Raw genomic sequence first — 20,603 nt, 5'->3', positions numbered from 1 at the left:
ATATCCTTATACAGGACTTATTCTTTTGAGTTTGCTTCAGAAGCGAAACTCTACAGGGGAACAGTCAGAGGAGAAATTCCTTGAGTTAACAGCCTGTAATTTAATATCTTTGTGGTTTTTATTTTCCATGAGGTTGGCGAGTTTTCTACAGACAACCGGAAAGGGTTATCCAGCCTGGAAAAATGTAATGGCACGTCCATTTATAACACACAAGTCCTGCTGTTTACATGAGAGCACTTAGTCTGCATATGAAGCATTTATTCTCTAGACGGCCCTTCATGTCAAATGCATGTTTCTATAGTTAAAAGTCTCCAGTTTTAAACAGACACTTAGTGCCACAAGAGTCATTGTCATTCTGACAACGTTTTAATTTGCCAATCGAACCTGCTTGATGCACGAGAATGAATTTCATTCTTGCTGAAGCTCAAACGTGCTGCGTAACATGAGAATGAACCTCATTGGTTCTTGCAGAAGCTCAAACGTGCTGCGTAACATGAGAATGAACCTCATTGGTTCTTGCAGAAGCTCAAACGTGCTGCGTAACATGAGAATGAACCTCATTGGTTCTCACACGTCAAGTGAACATGCTTGAGTTTCCGTTTACCACAATGTGTGAGTTGATGAATGTGAATAAAAGCCTAAATTCAATCTGTTCATCATATAAAACAATAGTGTTTCTTCAGAATTTTTTTACTAAACCGCTCAATTCATATTAATTTGTTTTATGATCTCATTATGAACTTTTTGAAATGGTACTTGCGTATAGCTGTCCATGGAGAGAAAGCAGATTTCATCAAAAAGATCTTAATTCGTGTTCAGAAGATGATCAAAAGTCTTACGGGTTTGTAACGACATGAGGGTGAGTAATTAATAACAGAATTTTCAATTTTGGGTGAACTATCCCTTTAAGTTGACTTAAAAAACTGTTTGTACAAGCATTGGAAGACTTATCGTTTGAACATACAAGTTAAGAAGGTGTATAACAAAAAATATATTATGTTTGGGTCATTACTGTGCATAGTTACACTTTATTTCGATGGCCCACTTTAGACATTCTACTAACTATAAGTAACTTTGCTACTACATGTCAACTAACTCTTATAGTAGACTGTTAGGTTGAGGTTAGTTGTTAGGGTTCGGGTTAGTAGATTAAGTTGAGATGAAGTTGCAAAGTTACTTGTTGAAATACTTGCTATCAATGTTGAAAACAGTTTTGCTGCTTCATATTTTTGTGGAAACCGTGATAATAGTCTCTAGAATGTCTGTTGGGGAGCCTAAAACAAGAGTTATCCGATATTAAGCAGACAGTCTACTAATACTCCAATGACTGCTAGTTGACATGAAGTTGCAAAGTTACTTACAGTAATAGTAGAATGTCTAAAGTGGACCATCGAAATAAAGTGTAACCTACAATTTTAAACAAACTAACTAATAAATTGAATGTGAGGCTTATTAGTCAGTCATACATACATTTAACTGGTAAAACACAGGCACACATACTAATAACACTGTAAAATGTGATCAGTTGACTTAACTTTAAAAAAGTGAGGAAACCCGTTGCCTTAAAATTATTATAAACTTCATGCATAATTGAAAAAATTAAGTTTTGCATACTATGGACAGACAGTATGCATCATACAAATAGTCAAATGCTAGTAGTCTATGCTATTCTGAACACAGACACGGTTAAAGAGGCAAGAGACAGTGTTGAGTGCTGCGCTGAAGCCAAAGGTGAATCATGTGAAATTACAAAGATTAATTTCACATGCATCTCTACACATATTACATTATCCTGCCCGCACTCACGTTCAACAAGTCAGCACCCGCTGAAAAACACTTTAGCGGTGGCATTAACACTGGAAACATGATTGTGCCGATCTGGGCCGGTTTAGAGGGTGTCGTCCAGTCTGAAGCCACGTGACACACACATACTGTGTCCTCGTAAACACTGCCGTCTGATACTCCAGCGCAGGACATTCCACTGTAGAAATGAAGCACAAGACAACTGCAGGAATGCAGCGTTTCAGATCAGATCAGACTGACAGACTTCTGCGAGACTCAATTCGTTCAAGTCGAGTCAAATGGAAAAGTTTCAAAAGTGTCAAGCAACATAAGGGCCAGTTCACTCTTAAAAACACCAGAGGTCAGAGGGACAAAAAAAAAAACACAAGGACCTGGGACGCGTTTTTTAAAAGTTGGACTTTTAACTTGAGCCTCTCATTTTTATAATGACGTATTGGAAACAAGGGGAAAATAGCACAGAAAATGTCTTCTTTGTGAACAACCCCTAAAACTGTAGTAGGTCCACTTGATTGAAACAACCACCTCAAACTTATCAAACACATTATTTAGAGTTCCCACGCTTTTAGACCAAAGCATTTTGTAATAGATCATACTTAAAATACGAAAATATCTGACAGACGGATAGTTCACAAATTATGGTTTGTGGGCATGTTTCACTTCAAACAAGCACATACAAAGAGTGCTTTCTAGTCACACAATTAAATAATTTAGAGCAGCACAAGACAAATATAGAAATTTCCATTAAGTCTCCAATATTTGACTCCTTTACATGACTTTTTTAGACCTGGAAATCCCAATTTTTTTAATTCATTGAAATGTCCAGGTATTACATGAACATGAAATGAACTCAAATTATTAGAGCAATTTAGATCATCATTAAATCTTTACTTACATATTTTGTGCCCCTTTGATTTAACTTGATGGTGACAGCTGTATCACAGTCTACTCAATGAATCCACCTAACTGTCAATTAAAATTATGTCATCAGTGACAGTATGTAGTACTGAGTTTCTGAACAGTTAGAAAGCAGGACTAGACCTGTTCAACTCAAGCGTTTTTGTTCTCACTAGACATGAGAGAAGCTGAACACTTCGCAGGACAATTATCATTTGAGGTCTGTCTTAATAACACAAACAACCTGCAGCCATATGTAGTACAGTCTGCCCTATATTACATAACCAAACATCTCGCAAGTCACGGTAACACTTTGCAATAAGGTTGAATACGTCAACATTAGTTACAGCAATAGTCACAAGCAATATTTTTTGGCAGCATTTACTCTAGGTTAATGTTAATTTATTCATGCATTATAAACTAACGTGATAACAATGAACAGTACTCCATTTATAAATCAACATAGACCAAATGCATTAAAAACATTGTTAGTTCATAATACATTAGCTAACACAGAATCTTATTGTAAAGTGTTACTGAAAACCCCCTTTTTTTTAAAAGTCTGCCTCAATCTGACAAAAATCATTGCATAATAATAAGTAACACAATTATAAACAGAAGCATGCCTCATAGTAAAACCTGGTAACAGTATTAAAAAACAGAGAATAAAGGGGTAGGTCACTTAAAAATGAAAATTCAGTCATCATTTACAGCACTCACCCTCATGTCTTTCCAAACCCGTAAGACTTTCGTTCTTCTTCAGAACACTAATGAAGATCTTTTTGATGAAATCTGAGAGATTTCTGTCCCTCCATTGACAGCTACGCAACTACCACTTTGAAGCTTTAAAAAGTTCATAAAGAGATCGTAAATGAATGAGCTCATATAAATTGAGCGTAATATCATGGACAGATTGAATTTAGGCTTTCAATCACATTTAAACATTGATGAGCGAACATAAACAGAAGCTCAACCGAACCTGCTTGACGTGTGAGAACAACTTTATTGGTTCTTGCAGAAGCTCAAATGTGCTGCGTAACACGAGAATAAACCTCATTGGTTCTAACATGTCAAGAGAAAATTTCTTCTGTTTACCACAACTGATGTGTAAGTTGATTAATGTGAATAAAAGCCTAAAATCTGTTCTTCATATAAACAATCGAGTCTCTTCAGAAATTTTGGACTAAACTGCTCAGTTCATATGGATTAGTTTTACAATCTCTTTATGAACTTTTTGAAACGTCAAAGTGGTAGTTGCGTAGCTGTCAATGGAGGGACAGAAAGCTCTCAGATTTCATCAAAAAAGATCTTCATTTGTGTTCCGAAGATAAACAAAATCTTACAGGTTTGGAACGACATGAGGGTGAGTAAATGATGACTGGATTTACATATTTGGGAAAAGAAAAAACAAAAAATCAGCCATCAAAACAAACTCACTTGCCAAAGCAAAGAAACATTTTGTACAAATGAGAAGTTTATTCTTTAAAGAAGTGAATAATATAAACTATTGTCTATAAATATAAAGGGTTTTTTGATAGTATCACAGAAGTATGAGAAAGCAGAAAATAACAGATGTCACCGGTGTAGAAAACTGTAATGCTAGAGTGATTAAATACACATCAGATTCATGCATGATGCATCTCAACAGAACAGGAGTTTAAGAGCAGGTCTCTATCAGCCAGTGCTTTCCGCAATCACCATGTGCATTTTCCTTTGGAAAAACCAAAACATTCATTTGCATGAGATATTTGCCATAAACAATCAAGAATCAACATTTTCTCATGATCAGTAAAGGGCATAAAAAAGCACACGATGACATGACAACAATGAAGAATTATGAACAGGTTTATGTGAATTACTATGTAGTGCTTGACCGATGTGGGGTTTTTAATGGCTGATGTTGATACCGATAACCAGAAATGAAATGCAGCACTACTCAAAAATCTGAAAACAAACTGCATTATCCATCCGCACGCCTGCTGGTAGATTTTGGAAATGACAAACAGGACGAGCGGACACGATTATCGCTGCTGACCATCTCAAAAGGGCCAAATATCGACCGATTTATCGCTACACATTCGCACCAGAGAGTCGACATGCCATTTTTCACATCATATTCATGGGTTGGTTGCGATACCAATACAGACATTAAACTATTTGAGAAGGGCATTGCAAACACCTTCCATCCTGTTCTAGCTGTATATTTAGAGGTACTTCTGTGCAAAAGAGCCATTGGAGAACACAAAGCCTTCAGAAGCATCATTACAGACTGAAGAAACACATGTATACATTTCTTTGAGTTAAACAAAAGTGCAGGCCTGAGCCCAATGTTGCTCCAAAATGAAAAAGGCACTTGACTTTACATCTTAAAAACATTTTAAAACGGCCTGAGATTGCTGCTCTCCGAGCCAGACCAGCAAACCAGTTCATGCTGGGTTAAGCAGATTTTCCAGCACACATCAATCATGAGCACTTACTGTTTTTGTTCTCAGCCTCCATAAAACATTCCAGTACTATAATTCATCTGCACTCAGACAAATCTCAGTCACAAAGCTTTAATTTAAAGCTCAATTCTTTCCATTATATGCAGCCATAAATGCTAGGTGCACAATTCACACACATTATTATTATTTCTGCATTATTTGCATGTAAAAAGCAGTTTGAATATTTGCCCGTGGAAATACTGATGTCGATTAAGGACACAGTTTTACATACAGGCTTAAAAAACAGATCCCCACCCAGAACATTCCAAGAGAAAAGGCATAAATAATCTCCAAAACAATACGGTCTGTCCAAAAAAAGATCCTTTGATTAAAAAAGAACATCCACGTGAGATTTAAATACAAATATATACTTACAAAAAAATCACAATGTTTATGTACATCTGTTAAAACAGTTGTTTTTCCATCAGAAAAAAAGTGACGGATAAAAAAAGCAGTTCGTCACACTGTTGTTTCTCCATGTTTGCTGTTTGCCAGTCTCGTGTAGAACTTTCTCCATGAATTCAGCGTCTTTCCTGACCATATCCAGAATCCAGATGTGATTCCCACAATCAGTGTCATCAGGTACTTGATCATAAACACCGTGAAATCCGGGTTCATTTGCGGGTTGTGCGCGGGACACGGCACCGCGTACGTCTTGCACGACTGCGCGCTCCAGGTTTGTTCCCACTGCGCGCGAAAGGCCTGTTCGTAGAAGTAGCACGCGATCACGATGGTGGCCGGAACCGTGTAGAGGACGCTGAAGATGCCGATGCGCACCATCAGCTTCTCCAGCTTCTCCGTCTTGGTGCCGTCGTGCTTCATGATGGTCCTGATGCGGAACAGAGACACGAACCCCGCAAGGAGGAACGAGGTGCCGATGAACAGGTAGACGAACAGAGGCGCGAGGACGAAGCCGCGGAGCGCGTCCACACTGTTGATGCCCACGAAACAGACTCCGCTCAGTACATCTCCATCCACTTGACCCACCGCCAGAATGGTGATGGTCTTGATGGCCGGGACTGCCCACGCCGCAAGGTGGAAGTACTGGGAGTTCGCTTCGATGGCCTCGTGGCCCCATTTCATCCCGGCCGCCAGGAACCAGGTGAGCGCCAGAATGACCCACCAGATGGAGCTGGACATGCTGAAGAAGTACAGCATCATGAACAGTATTGTGCAGCCTTCTTTTTTGGTGCCCTGTACCACCGTCCGGAACTCATTCTCGAATTGCTCGTTGCAAACCACTTTGTCTTCCAGCAGAAACCCGGCGATGTACGCGATGGACACCATCGTGTAACACCCGGAAAGGAATATAATGGGTCTCTCCGGGTAACTAAAGCGCTTCATGTCCACCAAATAAGTCAGGACGGTGAACAAAGTAGAGGCGCAGCACAAAACCGACCAAATCCCGATCCAAATCCTCGCGAACTTCTGCTCGTCCTCGCTGAAGTACATCATCCCGTGGAGTTTTTTGGGTTCGCACGGTGCGGCGCAGTTCTCCTCACCCAGAAAGCGGTAGTTGAGGTACGGCGGCACTTTTAGCGACGCCGGGCATTTAAAACGCCCCTTTCGGTTGTGGTCGGGTGTCGCTTGTGTCACATCTGGCGTCGGGTTCACGGGCGCGCTCGACGTGTTCTGACCCACGCACAGCTCTCCGCCGTGCACCGGGAACGATTCGCACGCGAGACTCTCTGGCCACTGGAAGCCGAATTTGTTCATGAGAGCCTCGCAGCCCTGACGCGCGCGCTCACACAGCGAGCGGCACGGCGGCAGCGCTTGCTCCAGCACCGTGCACACCGGCGCGTACATGGAGCAAAGGAAGAACTTGAGGTCCGGCGAGCATTGCACTTTGACGAGCGGGTAGAACTGGTGCACCTCCAGCCCCGCGTCCTCCTGGTTCGTGTGGCCGAGGAGATTGGGCATGATGGTCTCGTTGTACGCGATGTCCGTGCACAGAGGGATGGAGATGGGCTGGCAGAAGCCGTGCTCGGGAATCGACATTCCTCGGTCTCCGTACTGCGCGCTCACTCCCAATATTCCAAAGGCGAGCAGGAAGAGCGCGGACGCATCGCGCGCGGCCATACTTTCCTTCTGCGGTTTGTCTCCTTTTGCGCCAGCGCTCTTCCTCCTTTTGTTGATTTATCCTGTCAAACGGGCTTTTACTCCGGACAAACTTTTAGGAAAGTGCGGCGGCGCCCCAGATGCTGTTCCTCGGATCACGAAACGAGCGAAGAAAAGAAAAGCACACAAATGCCTGACAAGAAAAAAGAGTCGCGCTGTGTGGAGTCAGAGTTTCTGTGAGCTGTTCAAACCTGTTTCCAGGCGCCCCGCTGTCTGCTGTTCATAAGCGAAACGCGGGCGGGGTTTACGGACAGATGGCTCGTGTTAGGGAGCGTCGGGATTTCTTTCGCTTGTGGTTCGTTTTGCGTTCTTTTTACGTTCTTTTAACGTTTGTTCTGTGAGTGTATAGGGTTGTGAACGAATGGAACGCATTTTATCTGCTCTCTTTAGACAGAAGAGAATGATAGTCAAAGTCAAAGAGAATGCTACATAATGCTGCTATATTTGTCTTGTTAAGTTTTGCTTACATGACAAATACAAATTCAGAATGGAGTAGGCTGCTAACTGAATTAAACATACACTGTATACTGTAAACATAACCGTACAGATATAGGATGTAATTATATATATAGGCCTCTCTCTCGCTCTCTCTCTCTCTCTCTCTCTCTCTCTCTCTCTCTCTCTCTCTCTCTATATATATATATATATATATATATATATATATATATGCTGCATTGTTGCCTCAGTTGCTCAGATGAGAACCAAGCTTGAAGTAAATTCAGCTAAATAATAACAACATTTGTCTCCAGTTTGCTTCATTACTAATGAACTTTCATTAGTAATGCATGTTATTTTAAAATTATTTTTTTTAAGTTATATGATACACGTCATTTTTTAAGTCAGTTTAATGTAGGCTAATTTAAATTGAAATGACTTACACACCCAAGTTGATTGTACTTAAAAATGTAATGCAGCAAGTACACGTACAGTAATTGCATCAACATTGAACTGAGTAGTGACACATTTGACAATTGTCTTATTGCTTGCTTTACAGCTGAAATTGTATTTGAACTTTGTGACATCACAGTCTTGACTTGATTTGACATTGTCATATGAACTCATCAAGACGTTTCATGTATTGAGTTATACTGTGCGCAGCTCTGGTTGATTGTTGATGAAACATTGAAAATACATTAACAAAATCTCTAGGAAAACATTATTTTGCAATCTATTGAACAGATAAGTCTATCCCAAACATAGCTTGGTTTTCATTAAGGCTATTAAGGTACATAATGATAACAAGGATAGATTATAATTATTATAGATATAGTAATTTTAGACTTTGTATAGAGAATTTACATTTTCATACAAACATTTATTTTATAGGCTACAATAAATTCAACAATTACTGCCACGGAAGTTATTAAAAATCAATTTATAAATTGTGCCATTATACTCATTAATGCAGATACATTTTTACAGAAAACTCTTAAAAACATTTGCAATTTTGTTTTGAAAAGAACTGACCAAATTTCCCTTCAATTCAATGAAGGTCACTTTGGATAAAAGCATCTGCCAAATGCATAAATGTACATGACATAAATTGTTAAATTTTTTTGCCGTATACGCACACAGCCAGTAATTATAGCCTACTGACCATCTGCATATACTTATAAAAGTCAGCGAACACAATCTGCTTGCAGTACAAAAACAGAGACGGCCCCTAAGGTGAAGCTCAGACTGCTGGCTTCCTATTGGTTACTGTGTGTGTCTGTAAGAGAAATGAGAGGAACATGATTTGCTATGACAGGGGAATGTAAAGACAGCCTTCACTAAAGTCTGGATACTGGCTGGAATACAAAACAACTTTTGCATGAGTAAACATTAATTTTCCATTTTGTATGATTGCATGCATGAAAGTCTGAAGCAGTTCTGTCGCTTATATTGGACCTTAATTTGTGCACAATTCAGAGAGCAAAAACCCAATATATTGCATTTTAAATGTGTCACTCTTAAGGGGTTTAGGGGTTCCTATCAAGGGATCATTTTATGGATTTAGTTTTAAATGGTTTATTTAGTTTTAATTAATTTGAAATCAATTTTATGAATTGAGGCAGCTTGTAAACATACTTTATCACTTATAGAACGTTTTTAATAACCTGTTAAACATGAAAGTATTATGCAATACAGTAATCTTTTTGGTATAAAGGGCTCTTTAAAGTTGAGTCAAGAACTAGTGTTCTCGATGACATGTAAACTCACTGATAATGTCTGTTTGTGAACCTTTTCCTCTGAGTCCTTGAGTTCCTCATTTGACTTAACCAGCTATTCAAAAAGCCATTTTCTTTCTGATGCATGGGTGTTGATGGCATAGTTACACACCAAGCACTACAGTGAACACTAGTGCCTCATCGCATGCCACCAAGCTGCAAGCCATTGCATGTGGATTTTTTTTATACTCCAAACCAAGTTGGCCGACAGCCAGTTAGAAATGCCAAATTGCTCCGGAATATCCATCCATTCCTTCTATCCTGAAATTGCTCCAGCTGCAGTAACTTTTTTGGCTGTAGATAAAAGTATTTGTATTATTAGAATGTAATTTCAAGAAGTAACCTGATTACGTAATGTATGCTATTTGCAATGCGTTACTTCACCCGTTAAATAAAAAAAGTCCTCTGATTACATGATACTTGTAATGCATTACCTCAAACACTGCTTATCTTAGATGGGATTGGAAACACCTGGAGCCAGTTGCATAATAACCATTGTGTTAAGATTGTCTTAAGAACTAGTATGACCAACTAGCAGTTATTTATAGGTAAGCAGTCAAACTTCTTGGCAACAAATTAGACCAATCTATGGTTTTATGTAGCTTTAAGTTATAAAGTCTTACAGAATTGTTTTGATGAATAACTAGTAAGACTAGTCTTAGCAGTTTATGCGAGCGGTCCCTGATCACTAGTTTTTCCACTGTCTGAAAACATCAATAGATCAATGTAGATTTCAGTCTGAAGTTTCTCAGAGAGGAGTATTTGGGTAGAAATCTGCCTATTTTGAACATAATTAGAATTATCAGCTAATATGGGTAAATCAACACACTCCAGTAAATGAGCGTTACACACCTTCACCGCTTGTAGATCTTTGATGGAATCACGTCCTCATGGTCGGATATCAAAGACACGCAACGTTCAACGTGTATGAGAGGCTTCTCCGTCGGCTGGTCGAACAGGAACAAACTAAATAGCTTTGCAATAAGTGAAGCTGTATTATATATATTTTTTTGCATATATTTGATTGTTTTTGCATTTGTTCATTGGGTTGTTAAATAGACAGTTTTATTACTGTATTATGTTTAAAACTCTCTTCAGTATCTCTTCAGTTAAAAACAAAAATGCATACCGTCCACTCAAGTGGAGATTCTTCAAATCTTGTTTATCATGCCCTAAGAGCAATAAAAACAGTTGCACTTTATTTTTTAAAGTACGTGTACTTACAGTGTACTTACCTAAGAAAATACTGGGTAATATAAGGTAACTACAGGGGTTAAGGTTAGGTTTAAGGGTAGGTTCAGGGTTAGTACCTAGTTATTAGCCAGTTATTAATTACTGTAATAAGTACATGTACATAACAGGACTGTAAAATAAAGTGCTACAATCAAAACACATTGTGTAATTCATGCATGAAAGGGTTAAACATTGCAAAAGCAAAAGTCATCACTTTTAATCTCGGTTTGTTAATATATAGTTCAAATTAGTTTAGATTAGTCACATGCTAATGCCATCTTCTATTTAAATATCACTTATGTGGTTCAATTGTGAAAAGGGTGGTTGGTTTGAAGCATTAATAAACTTTATTTATTTCAGGTAAAACAACGATAAACAACATTTACAGAAGGACATTACATCTTCCATAATAACATTACATATACAGTTTCTAACAAATAATGCAATTACTACTCTAATATATTCTACATTTAGTTTGTTATAAAGTGACCAGTTACACTTCTAGGTTCCAGAACTGTTTGTCAAAATTCTGCATTATTTCAGTGCATCTTACAAAAAGAACAAAATATATAGGCAAGTGAAGCAAAAACACAGATTCAGTGTTCAGCACAGCGGGATGCAATGTCGAACCTCGACGCCTTTTCCCCAACCAGTATATATACGGGATATGAATTAGTCAAGAACGCTGAAGCGTCACTGTCACACTGGCGTCTCGACCCCTCGTCATATACTATATATACAGCCTAGTATATAACAAAGATTACAAAAAGATTAAATATTCACAGATGAATTAAAGATTCAGTGAATAGCATGGTATTGACAGCACATTCCATAGCATGTCCAATAGAGCTAACCGGGAATCTAAAGCTGTTCCCTTTTCATGGTAGATTTACACATTTATATATATCGATTTAATAACCAACTTTGAAGCAAGCGCCAATGATTATGCAAACATGATGTCTTCTTTTTTTGTTGTGATTTGTGTGTTCGTCACAGTGCTAAATGTGCAATAATATTATTATTACTTCTATTTTCTCCATTCCAAGTCCAAGTCTACGTTTTTCTTGCCCAGCACAAAAAAGGAGAAACTCTACACGCCTAAAATACAGCATGTGGTTTTGCATGCAAGGCTGTGTCTGCCACAAAGGCAGGAGGAGGTCTTACATGTTTAAAGCACGCACGTTGCATGAAAAATTATTATTCGGCTGCTAATACTGGCTGGAATCCAGTGATGTCGCAACAGGTGTGGAGACATTAATGTGGCCCCGTTACGCTGGCTTCTGACAGAATTACAGCTCTCTTCATTGTCGTAACATAAAAACAGTCTCTTCATTTCAGCTGGTCACTCTGAAAATATGGATGAGACGATGTTCGAAGTATAAACCGGTTAGTTGTATAAGACCACGTTCAAACAGCAGATTAATAAGCGTGTCACTCCACTTCTGAGTGTTTCATATTAAGCATTGGATTCACTCTGTCATATTTTAGTGCATAATTCCTTCAATGAATTATGAGCAAAAATACATTTAAATATGTGGAGTTCCTATCATTTCTTTAGTCAGCTGAAAACAAACAGGTTAGACTCCTAGTTTCTTGTTTACAGCCATGACACGCCGAAATGTTGCTATGATTTATCCATATATCAATCATTTCAAATTCCGGAGTGAGTCGATAACGCCTGATAATTAGGCTGTGCAGTGTACGTGGCCTTACCAAATGTACAGGTGCAAAATGTGACCTTATTAGCTGGAATGTTGCACAAATATGTTGAAAAGTGCATTCGCAGTATAGGCGATGACCTTTTAAATCCCATAAACATCATTGCTCTTTAACTAATACTCTGACCGTTAGTCACACTAAACTAAAGCTGACTCAAGAAGTACAAATATTAATAATATAATAAAAAGGGAACATGTCTGGATTTGTATAGTATAATAACTGATAATGTGTCACTGGACATGCTCGTCTGCACACATTCCATTCGCTTTTGACCTATTAAACAGTCTGTTTCTAAACGAGGTGTACAAATCTGAACTCATTTTACTTTATTCAAACCATGTTAACAGTGCAGGGCCAAACATTGCTATTGTTCAATTAGCTCTTGCACTTATCACATAAGTCACACTGATGTTTTTCAACATACTGACAGAAAATACTGTACTCAAATGTAGATGATCTCCTTGTGTTGCTCACTTGATCATTTGCTTTGCAGAAACCAAAATGTACGGACATTAAGAGGAAGAGCAGTATCAGTATTGTATGCTGGCGTTCTGAGAACTGCGATCAGATACGCAGGCTGAAAGAGTAGTGCACTTTGGGAGCAAAGCTACTTGAGAAATGCATTAGCTTCATCAATAATCTGAAACTTTAAGTGGCCGTTCACACACAACGCATTCTTGCATTTTAAAACAGCTGGATTTTGTGGAATAGAAATGATATTCTGGGTCAATTTGACCCACAACACTTTTTTGTGGGTCAGAAATTCTGAGTTGTCAAATACTGATAAACCAGGATTTTTTTCCTTGAAATTGTGACTATTTCTCATTTAGGGTCATGCTAAGTTTCAACACTTTTGAGGTGTTGTGGAATGAGCATGCAACATTTCTATTACGGTTGATATGTTTTCAATTTTAAACAGATTTTAAGGTTAAAGTCAGGTGCACAGACCCAAAATCAAAAAAGGTCCTCAACTACATCTGAGGGTATTTACATTTACATGTATGCATTTGGCAGACGCTTTTACTTCAAAGAAATGTACGTTGCCATAAAGGTGTAACTTCTTATCAGTTCATGCATGTTCATTTTGCTGTGAATCGAACCCATGATCTTTGCCATTGTTAGCGCCATGCTCTACTGTTTGAGCTTTGGGAAAGCACGCACACACCCCCAAAACGCACACACCCCCAAAAAATAAAAAAATTAAAATTTGTCATTTAACTCTTTTCCTGCCATTGATGGAATTTACCGGTTTCCTTTTTTCCCACTGTTATATGGTAGGGGGCGCTATTCTGCATCTTCTGAAAGAGTACTTAATCTCCTGATGAAAACACAGCCGAAGAAGCAGCAGAAACAAACGATAGCATATGTAAGCAGATGTATATGTAAAATAACGTGATCGTCAACATTAAACGACTTATAAATCAAAACTGCCTAAAGTTACAGAATGAAATATCGACCCAGGATGATGTAATACTGTGAAGCTTTGAGGGTGTTGATGGACTCGATCTACTCCATTTATGTTTTAATCATCGTTCTGAATGATCTTCTGGATGTAGACTTGGACAAAAATGCAATTTTCTCAGATTCATACAACAAAATATTCAGGGGGCCATGAAACTTTTGAGGAAATTATCAGAAATGCAGGCGTTGGCTGGCAACTTTTTTCAAAAACACTGGCGGGGAAAGAGTTAAAATCACATTTTGTGGAAAGAATTGTTGTGGAATATAGTTTATCATGGTTACTTTTTTTGTAATGTGTGAGAAGTATTAATGCTAAAGATTTACTGTTTGATATACTGTTTTAGATTGTATTTATTTTATTATTTTATTTTTTCCAGAGAGTGATTATTGGTGAATTACATTAGGGCCAATTTGAACCGGAACATAATGATGGTACCCAGAATTTGAACAAAACAGGGGTTTAACTTGTCATATCTTAAATTGAAAGCTAAAGCATTCCTTTAGTTAAAACAGTAGAGCAACGTCAAGATCATGGGTTCGAATCTCAGGGAATGCATGAACACATTAAATGTATACTTTAAATGCAATGCAAGTTAAATAAAAGCATCTACAAAGTGCATAAATGTAATGCAAAAATGCAGCGCTCATGCAATGAGATACAGAGATGTCCATCTAACACAGACATACGATTTACACAAAAAATTCAAGAATTCAAGAACAAGTCCTGTGTGAACATCCTTTAACAGTTCAAATTAATGTTGCAAAAACGGTTCGGGTAATTTTAATGACCAGTTAGCAAGTGCAATTCATTATAAGATTGTCATGGGCCTTCGGAAGGAACAGCGAACACAGATTAATTTCCAAACGTGGACGACCGTCTTTCTTTCTCATGCACAGTAGCACCAGTGCAAGCGTATTGCCTGTATTTAACACTCATTTAAACGCAGACGTACACCGAGACTCAAGGACTGTATTTATCCGCCTGAATGATGATTAGTGATGGTGTTAATTGCTTTAGCGCAGTCCCTGCAGTGAGTCAATGTGCACCATCAGGCTGCAACCGCAATATCCTTATTACTGTCGTAATTATTGTCATCGTTATTGGGAGCGCAGCGGGATCGTGCCATAGCCGTCAATGTGGAAGATTGCAGGGAGAATGCGAAATGCCACCTTGGACTTCTTAATGCGTGTTTGTGCGTGGAAGGGCATTTGGTTTGTTCTCTTAGATAGACATGTATATTACACTGTACAAACATACATACATTCGTACATAGGTAGCTACATACACAAACAGTTTGAATTAATTGCCTTTTGAAGTCTGATGTTAACGAAATTCGTTCGAATGCCGTCGATGTGGGAATGTTACGCAACATTCCTGATGGTAAAACTGGATTCGACTGGATTCACGCTGCCTCGTTTGCTCTCAGTCTTACATGGATGGTCAAATCAGCCGAAAATTAAATAATTTAAATAAACATGAATAGTCATTCCCATCTCGTTTTCTTCTTTGTCCTTTTCCCATCTTGACAGCTGACAGCGTCAACCTGCAAAAAAAAAAAAAAAAAAAGGAGAAAACTTTCAGCGACAGTCCTGATGTGCACTTTTAGTAGGCGGTGAGTCAGAAATCTCCACATCAGCAGCTTTACATACACCAAACTTTAGTTTGAAGTTTTATCTATATTCTGAAGGTTTCTTCATACATGAAATGTGTTTATATTCTGGATGTTGACAGTCAGATTTATGGAGTTATAAAAAGAAAGATCCAAATTCACCTCTGTAAAAACCTTCAACAAAATGAAACATGAATTTTGATCGTGGCTTTTTCCAATGTTCAGATTTCTGTTCTGGAAATTTTTGCAAATGAGTGCATATTTAATTAGATAATGCCTCATTTGCACCTTTAAACATTTTAGAAAACTTGTAAAACAATTTTTTTAGCAATTCTTATTGTAATCCAACAACTGAGAAAAGTGTGGTGATATCTATCAGTTAAATTGTTGTACTCTATTAACCTCTGGTGTCTCACCATAGCTAGAGTAAAATAAATTTTTAAAACAGCCTCACAATGCTGGTTAGGAGGATGATGGGATGCAGACGAAAGTGTGTGTGTGTGTGTGTGTGTGTGTGTAAGGGCAGATCCGGCTTGCTTGTTTCTCTGCTAATCTTCCTTTTTTTCCCCATTGACCATACAGCTAATAAATAATGCATGCATCTCTGTGAGTCCGACCTCTCTCTCTCTCTCTCTCTCTCTCTCTCTCTGGCAGTCTGTTATTCCCTCTCCTTTTTCTACTCTCTTATTTAGAATTTTCTTCCTTTCTGTGAGGCCCTTCCCCCACTTGATTTCAATCCATGTCTTTGGAAAACCATTCCTGGAGGATTTGCAAGTGTGTGTGCGCCAGAAATCAGAGATCATGGAAGGACGCTGCCTTTATCAAGAGCCCAAAGCACATTTGTGTATGTGTGTGTTTGTGTGAGAAGAAACCGACTGAACTTGTCCAGTTCAGAAACACACTGCTGTCCTCAAACCCACCCAACTACATCCGCTGAGGGTTAGGCGATAAATAGATATTTATTAACAATATCGATAATAACGTTTGAGACATTTTTGATATTTAGACTACATCTACACTGCATTTGTAAAAAATTTTATTGTATGTTTTACAAGAAAAATACTTTTAGTCTTTCTACTTCAAAATTTCATGTTTAATTCAATGCGTTACTTGCTGTTTCGTTGTAATTATTTGTGAAATTAGCAAGTTCTGAATGAAAATTGTTTCAAATTTTATAGACATAAAATCACTATCCAAACTTAAATGGTTGTAATTCAAGAATACTTTGGAATATAGACATAAATAATAAGATGAATGAAATAAAATAAATGATGGTGAAGTAGTCTTTGACAATCTCTAAATACATATCCAAATGCAAAACCTAATAAAAGTAATTATGTCTGAAAATACTCTTATAGGCAGTTATACACAGCCCTATGATTATGCATCTACAGTTGTTACACAATAGTATTACATATGAATCATCCGTGCATTGTATTTTAAATACTTGACTTTAAACACTGCATTAATTTACAATAATATGATGTATAATATTATATTTTTCTAATATTTGTATTATTTTATATAGAAATAATAATAAATAATTTATAGGAAAATATTGTCTAGTACCATAAAAAATGCACTCAGAATACAAATTAATAAAGCATAAATGTTACTGAAAGAAAATATAGGTTCATTGCTAATATGACGGTAATTATGGCATCAAACTGGAATATCGCCTTCATTTAGAAACCTTTGCGGGTTAAAGAAGGATGTAATAACGAGATAAAACATTTGTTTCGCTCCTCTGAGTATCATATATAAAGATAGCAACATTCTTTTAATCACAACATTCTTTTACTTGTACGTTCATGTAAAATGTCAAAGTACATGTAGTTGCTCAGTTACATCTCGTCTGACAGCACTTGAAAGGGTGTTAGACAGTCAGAAATGGTCATCTATTGAATATTCCCTTTAACTCTCAAACTAATTCATTAAATGTTGAACGAGTGAATCACCCGTCCTGATCAAAAGACCTGCTTCTGTTGTCTATCTGCACTCGGCTCAAAGATGTCATGCTCATTTTTTAATGTCCAGACTTATTCATTTATTCAAATATACATTAAAAATGCAATTTATACAGACAAAGAGTTGAATAAACCTCTTCTATGGTCAACTAATTAAAAATTATTTTAAATATTGTAAATAGTAATTTCAATTTTCGCAGAGTATTAAGTAACAAATGTCAGAGTGGTACAACTAGTCTAAGATTAAATAATAATAATAATAATAATAACAACAATAATAAAGGAAATAAAAAGCTGGAATTCAACAAAATAAAATCAATTATAAATTCAGAATAATTTAAGAATATTTCAAATAATCTATTATTAATATTTCTTAAATAGTGAAACAGTTTTGCTTCAAAATATGAATTATATTATTAATGTTATTTAAGTATTAATTATATACTATTTTTAATAAACTTTTTAGTTTTATATTTTCAGTTTTCATTCAAATTTGAGTCATTTTTTATATGTGCTTTTGTCATTTATATTAGTTTGTTTAATACTTTTAGCTTATTTTTTTATTTATTGTAATATTTATGTTTTGTTCTATTTCAGCTGTATTTGAACGAAAGAAAACAGTTTTTTATAGCATTAGTTTTATTAAACAACACTGACATGCAGGAAATCACATTTTTACCAGGAAGTCTTCAGGAAACCTGCTTGAAAACAATCATTTTGTCATGTGGTGGCGCTAGTGAGGTAGACATCACACACTTTAACTTTAATATGTTAATGCTGATCATGTTGCTTTTTAGATTGCATTTTGTCAAAATTCTTTAGAAATCACAAAAAAAGCATCAAATGACATCCATGCAAGAATAAAAAGTTAAAATCTCAGCAGTGTGTATGTCAGGTTCCTCTGTGAGCAGGAGAATGTCAGATGTGTTTAAGAGCGTCTCCGACTGATTTAGCAAGCACAATGCAAAGAAGGGCTCCCACAGACGGGCCCCTTCTGGGCTTCAGGCTGGTGGATGGTGACCTCTGACATCAGCACCCAACACATCAGAGGCCTCGTCACATCCAAGAGCGTGTAATAAAGTGTGTCAGACCGCCATTACACGCCACACAGACGAGCTGACATTTTAATACGCCTCTTTATGCGTCTGCGAGTGTTTGTACGTCTTAAAAAAGATTTCCAATCGCTTTAATGAACACACTTATTTTCCATTTTCTTAAAAGTGCAAATTTAATTAAAAATGTGTTCCCTGAAGGATTTAAAGTGCACTGAAAAGTTTCCAGTCATTAAAGGAGCAGGAATGGCGTGTTACGGCCAGGACTGTTCTGTTGCCATCGCGACTGATTTAATTTCAATGACCATGATAACTTCAACTCCAAACAGAACGTGTGCTATGAAAGGCAATAAACTATGTTTTCTATGGCCATGAAGTGCACTAGAGACAGCTTTATAGTGAGGTCAGTGGATTAACCCTTTCAACTAAACAGCTTGTTAAAACTCAAGTTCTGCTACTCTAGAGACCAAACAGAGATGCAAAAATAATAGTAACAGCTTCAACAAACACTCCCCCTGTCTGTCATTGGTCAGTCAAACAGATAGCCCCCCCAAACTCATGTGACTGGTTGAATCAGAAGTTGACATGACTTGAAATCATACTGACAGTTTTACTTATTTACTCATCCTCATGATGCTCAAGATATGATTGATTTTTCCTTTCATACAATTAGTGCACTATATTTCAAATTAAATGATGCCTTGTTGTGTGAGGAAAATATCCGCATTTATGTTATTATTTGTTTTTTATGGACATTATGCTAAGAGTAAATGATTGCAATTTTCATTTTCCCTCATCCACTCACGATTTCTTCAGGATGTATTTCTCGTAAGTTGTTTGAGTTACCAGTTGCTCCCAGGTTAAAGATTACATTTGGATCAATCATAATAATAAAGCCTTACATGGCACACAACCAATGTTACATAAATGTCCTCAATTAATCATAATAAATAAGTGAGAATTAACGATGTCGATGGAGATCCGGGAGGATTAACTCTATAATAAATATCATCACGTTCTCCTCCAGCTGGAACGATCATCATCCGTGTGTCTACAATAGTTTGGTTTCATCACAGCAGATGTGGGACTGAAATATGCCTCTGAAGCAGTGCCGTTACTGTTAACAACAACAAAATACAAACAAACAAAAAAATCGGTAATTTAAATAAAGCTGAAATAGTGTAAAATGAAGTTGTATTATTTTTATTTTGTTATGCGCTAATTTTCTTAGTTTATATATACAGTATTAAATATGATTATTATTAGTTTAGTTATAATAATAATTATTAATATATGTATATATATAATATATAAGTTGTATTCGTTTAATTTACATAAGTTTTATTAATTTTGTTATGTGCTATTTGTATTAGAAATATGATTATTATTAGTTCAGTTATGATTATAATTATTAGTTTATATATATATACACATACAACAAAAGTAATTTATTTATAAAAGCTAAATCAAAATATGAACAAATACTATAATAGTATAAATAATACTACAATAAGACTGTTTTAAAGAAGAATTTGGGTGTCCTTGTGCGATGAATGTTTAGTTTGTTTTAAACCACACAAAGGGAAGGGACGGGAACAAGGAGCGCTGGCTGTCAAAACGGAAGCTGCTGGAGTTGAATGGACAAACAGGTCTGACATGGACAGAAAAAAAAAATGCTCTGCAAACCACAGCATTTGAAACCAGTTTGCACTTAACACGGGTTATTTTGGAAAAAAATTATATGTAAAAATGCTTGCATCCCTGTCATCCAATATTTAAGCAGAAATACAGAGCAATAAGCAACATAGACCGCAGCTCTTGGCTCTGCATATTTAAACTTTGCATTTGTATTGATGGCAAACCTGACATGATGCATTTTCACATGACATTTATAAATGTTTCAGTCTGTCCCTCACAAAAAGCATCGTTTGACTGCATGAGTGCATGAGCCGTATGGACAACAGTTGTGATCTTTTTGGAGCTTGACAGTATAAAGCACTGTTCATTTTCTAAAAATCTTTTGTGTTCCACTAAAAAAACACATGAAGGTGAA

General features: G+C 36.9%; 2 protein-coding genes across 4 annotated transcripts in view; both read right to left on the bottom strand.

Moving 5' to 3' along the window:
• Positions 1-4,153: 4,153 nt before the first annotated feature.
• Positions 4,154-7,516, bottom strand: fzd1 (frizzled class receptor 1). Its single transcript, XM_077221637.1, has one exon. It carries the CDS (start codon positions 7,257-7,259, stop codon positions 5,640-5,642), a length of 1,620 nt encoding a protein of 539 aa, XP_077077752.1. The 5' UTR covers positions 7,260-7,516; the 3' UTR covers positions 4,154-5,639.
• Positions 7,517-11,069: 3,553 nt separating this feature from the next.
• Positions 11,070-20,603, bottom strand: part of cdk14 (cyclin dependent kinase 14) — a 158,908-nt gene continuing 149,374 nt past the window's right edge. For all 3 annotated transcript variants that reach the window (XM_077221663.1, XM_077221665.1, XM_077221664.1), the window contains one exon: positions 11,070-15,465. The gene's annotated coding sequence lies outside the window, so the exon portion shown is untranslated. The remainder of the gene's footprint in view (positions 15,466-20,603) is intronic.

The sequence above is a fragment of the Siphateles boraxobius genome, unplaced genomic scaffold, assembly GCF_051911475.1.
Source record: "Siphateles boraxobius isolate OS27281-9 unplaced genomic scaffold, OSU_SipBor_1 84, whole genome shotgun sequence".
NCBI lineage: Eukaryota > Metazoa > Chordata > Actinopteri > Cypriniformes > Leuciscidae > Siphateles > Siphateles boraxobius.
This window is presented reverse-complemented; position numbering and strand designations above follow the sequence as displayed.

What these genes read in the sequence shown, in the direction of transcription:
- fzd1 (XM_077221637.1), bottom strand. Translation starts at nt 7,259, where the DNA reads ATGGCCGCGCGCGATGCGTCCGCGCTCTTCCTGCTCGCCTTTGGAATA.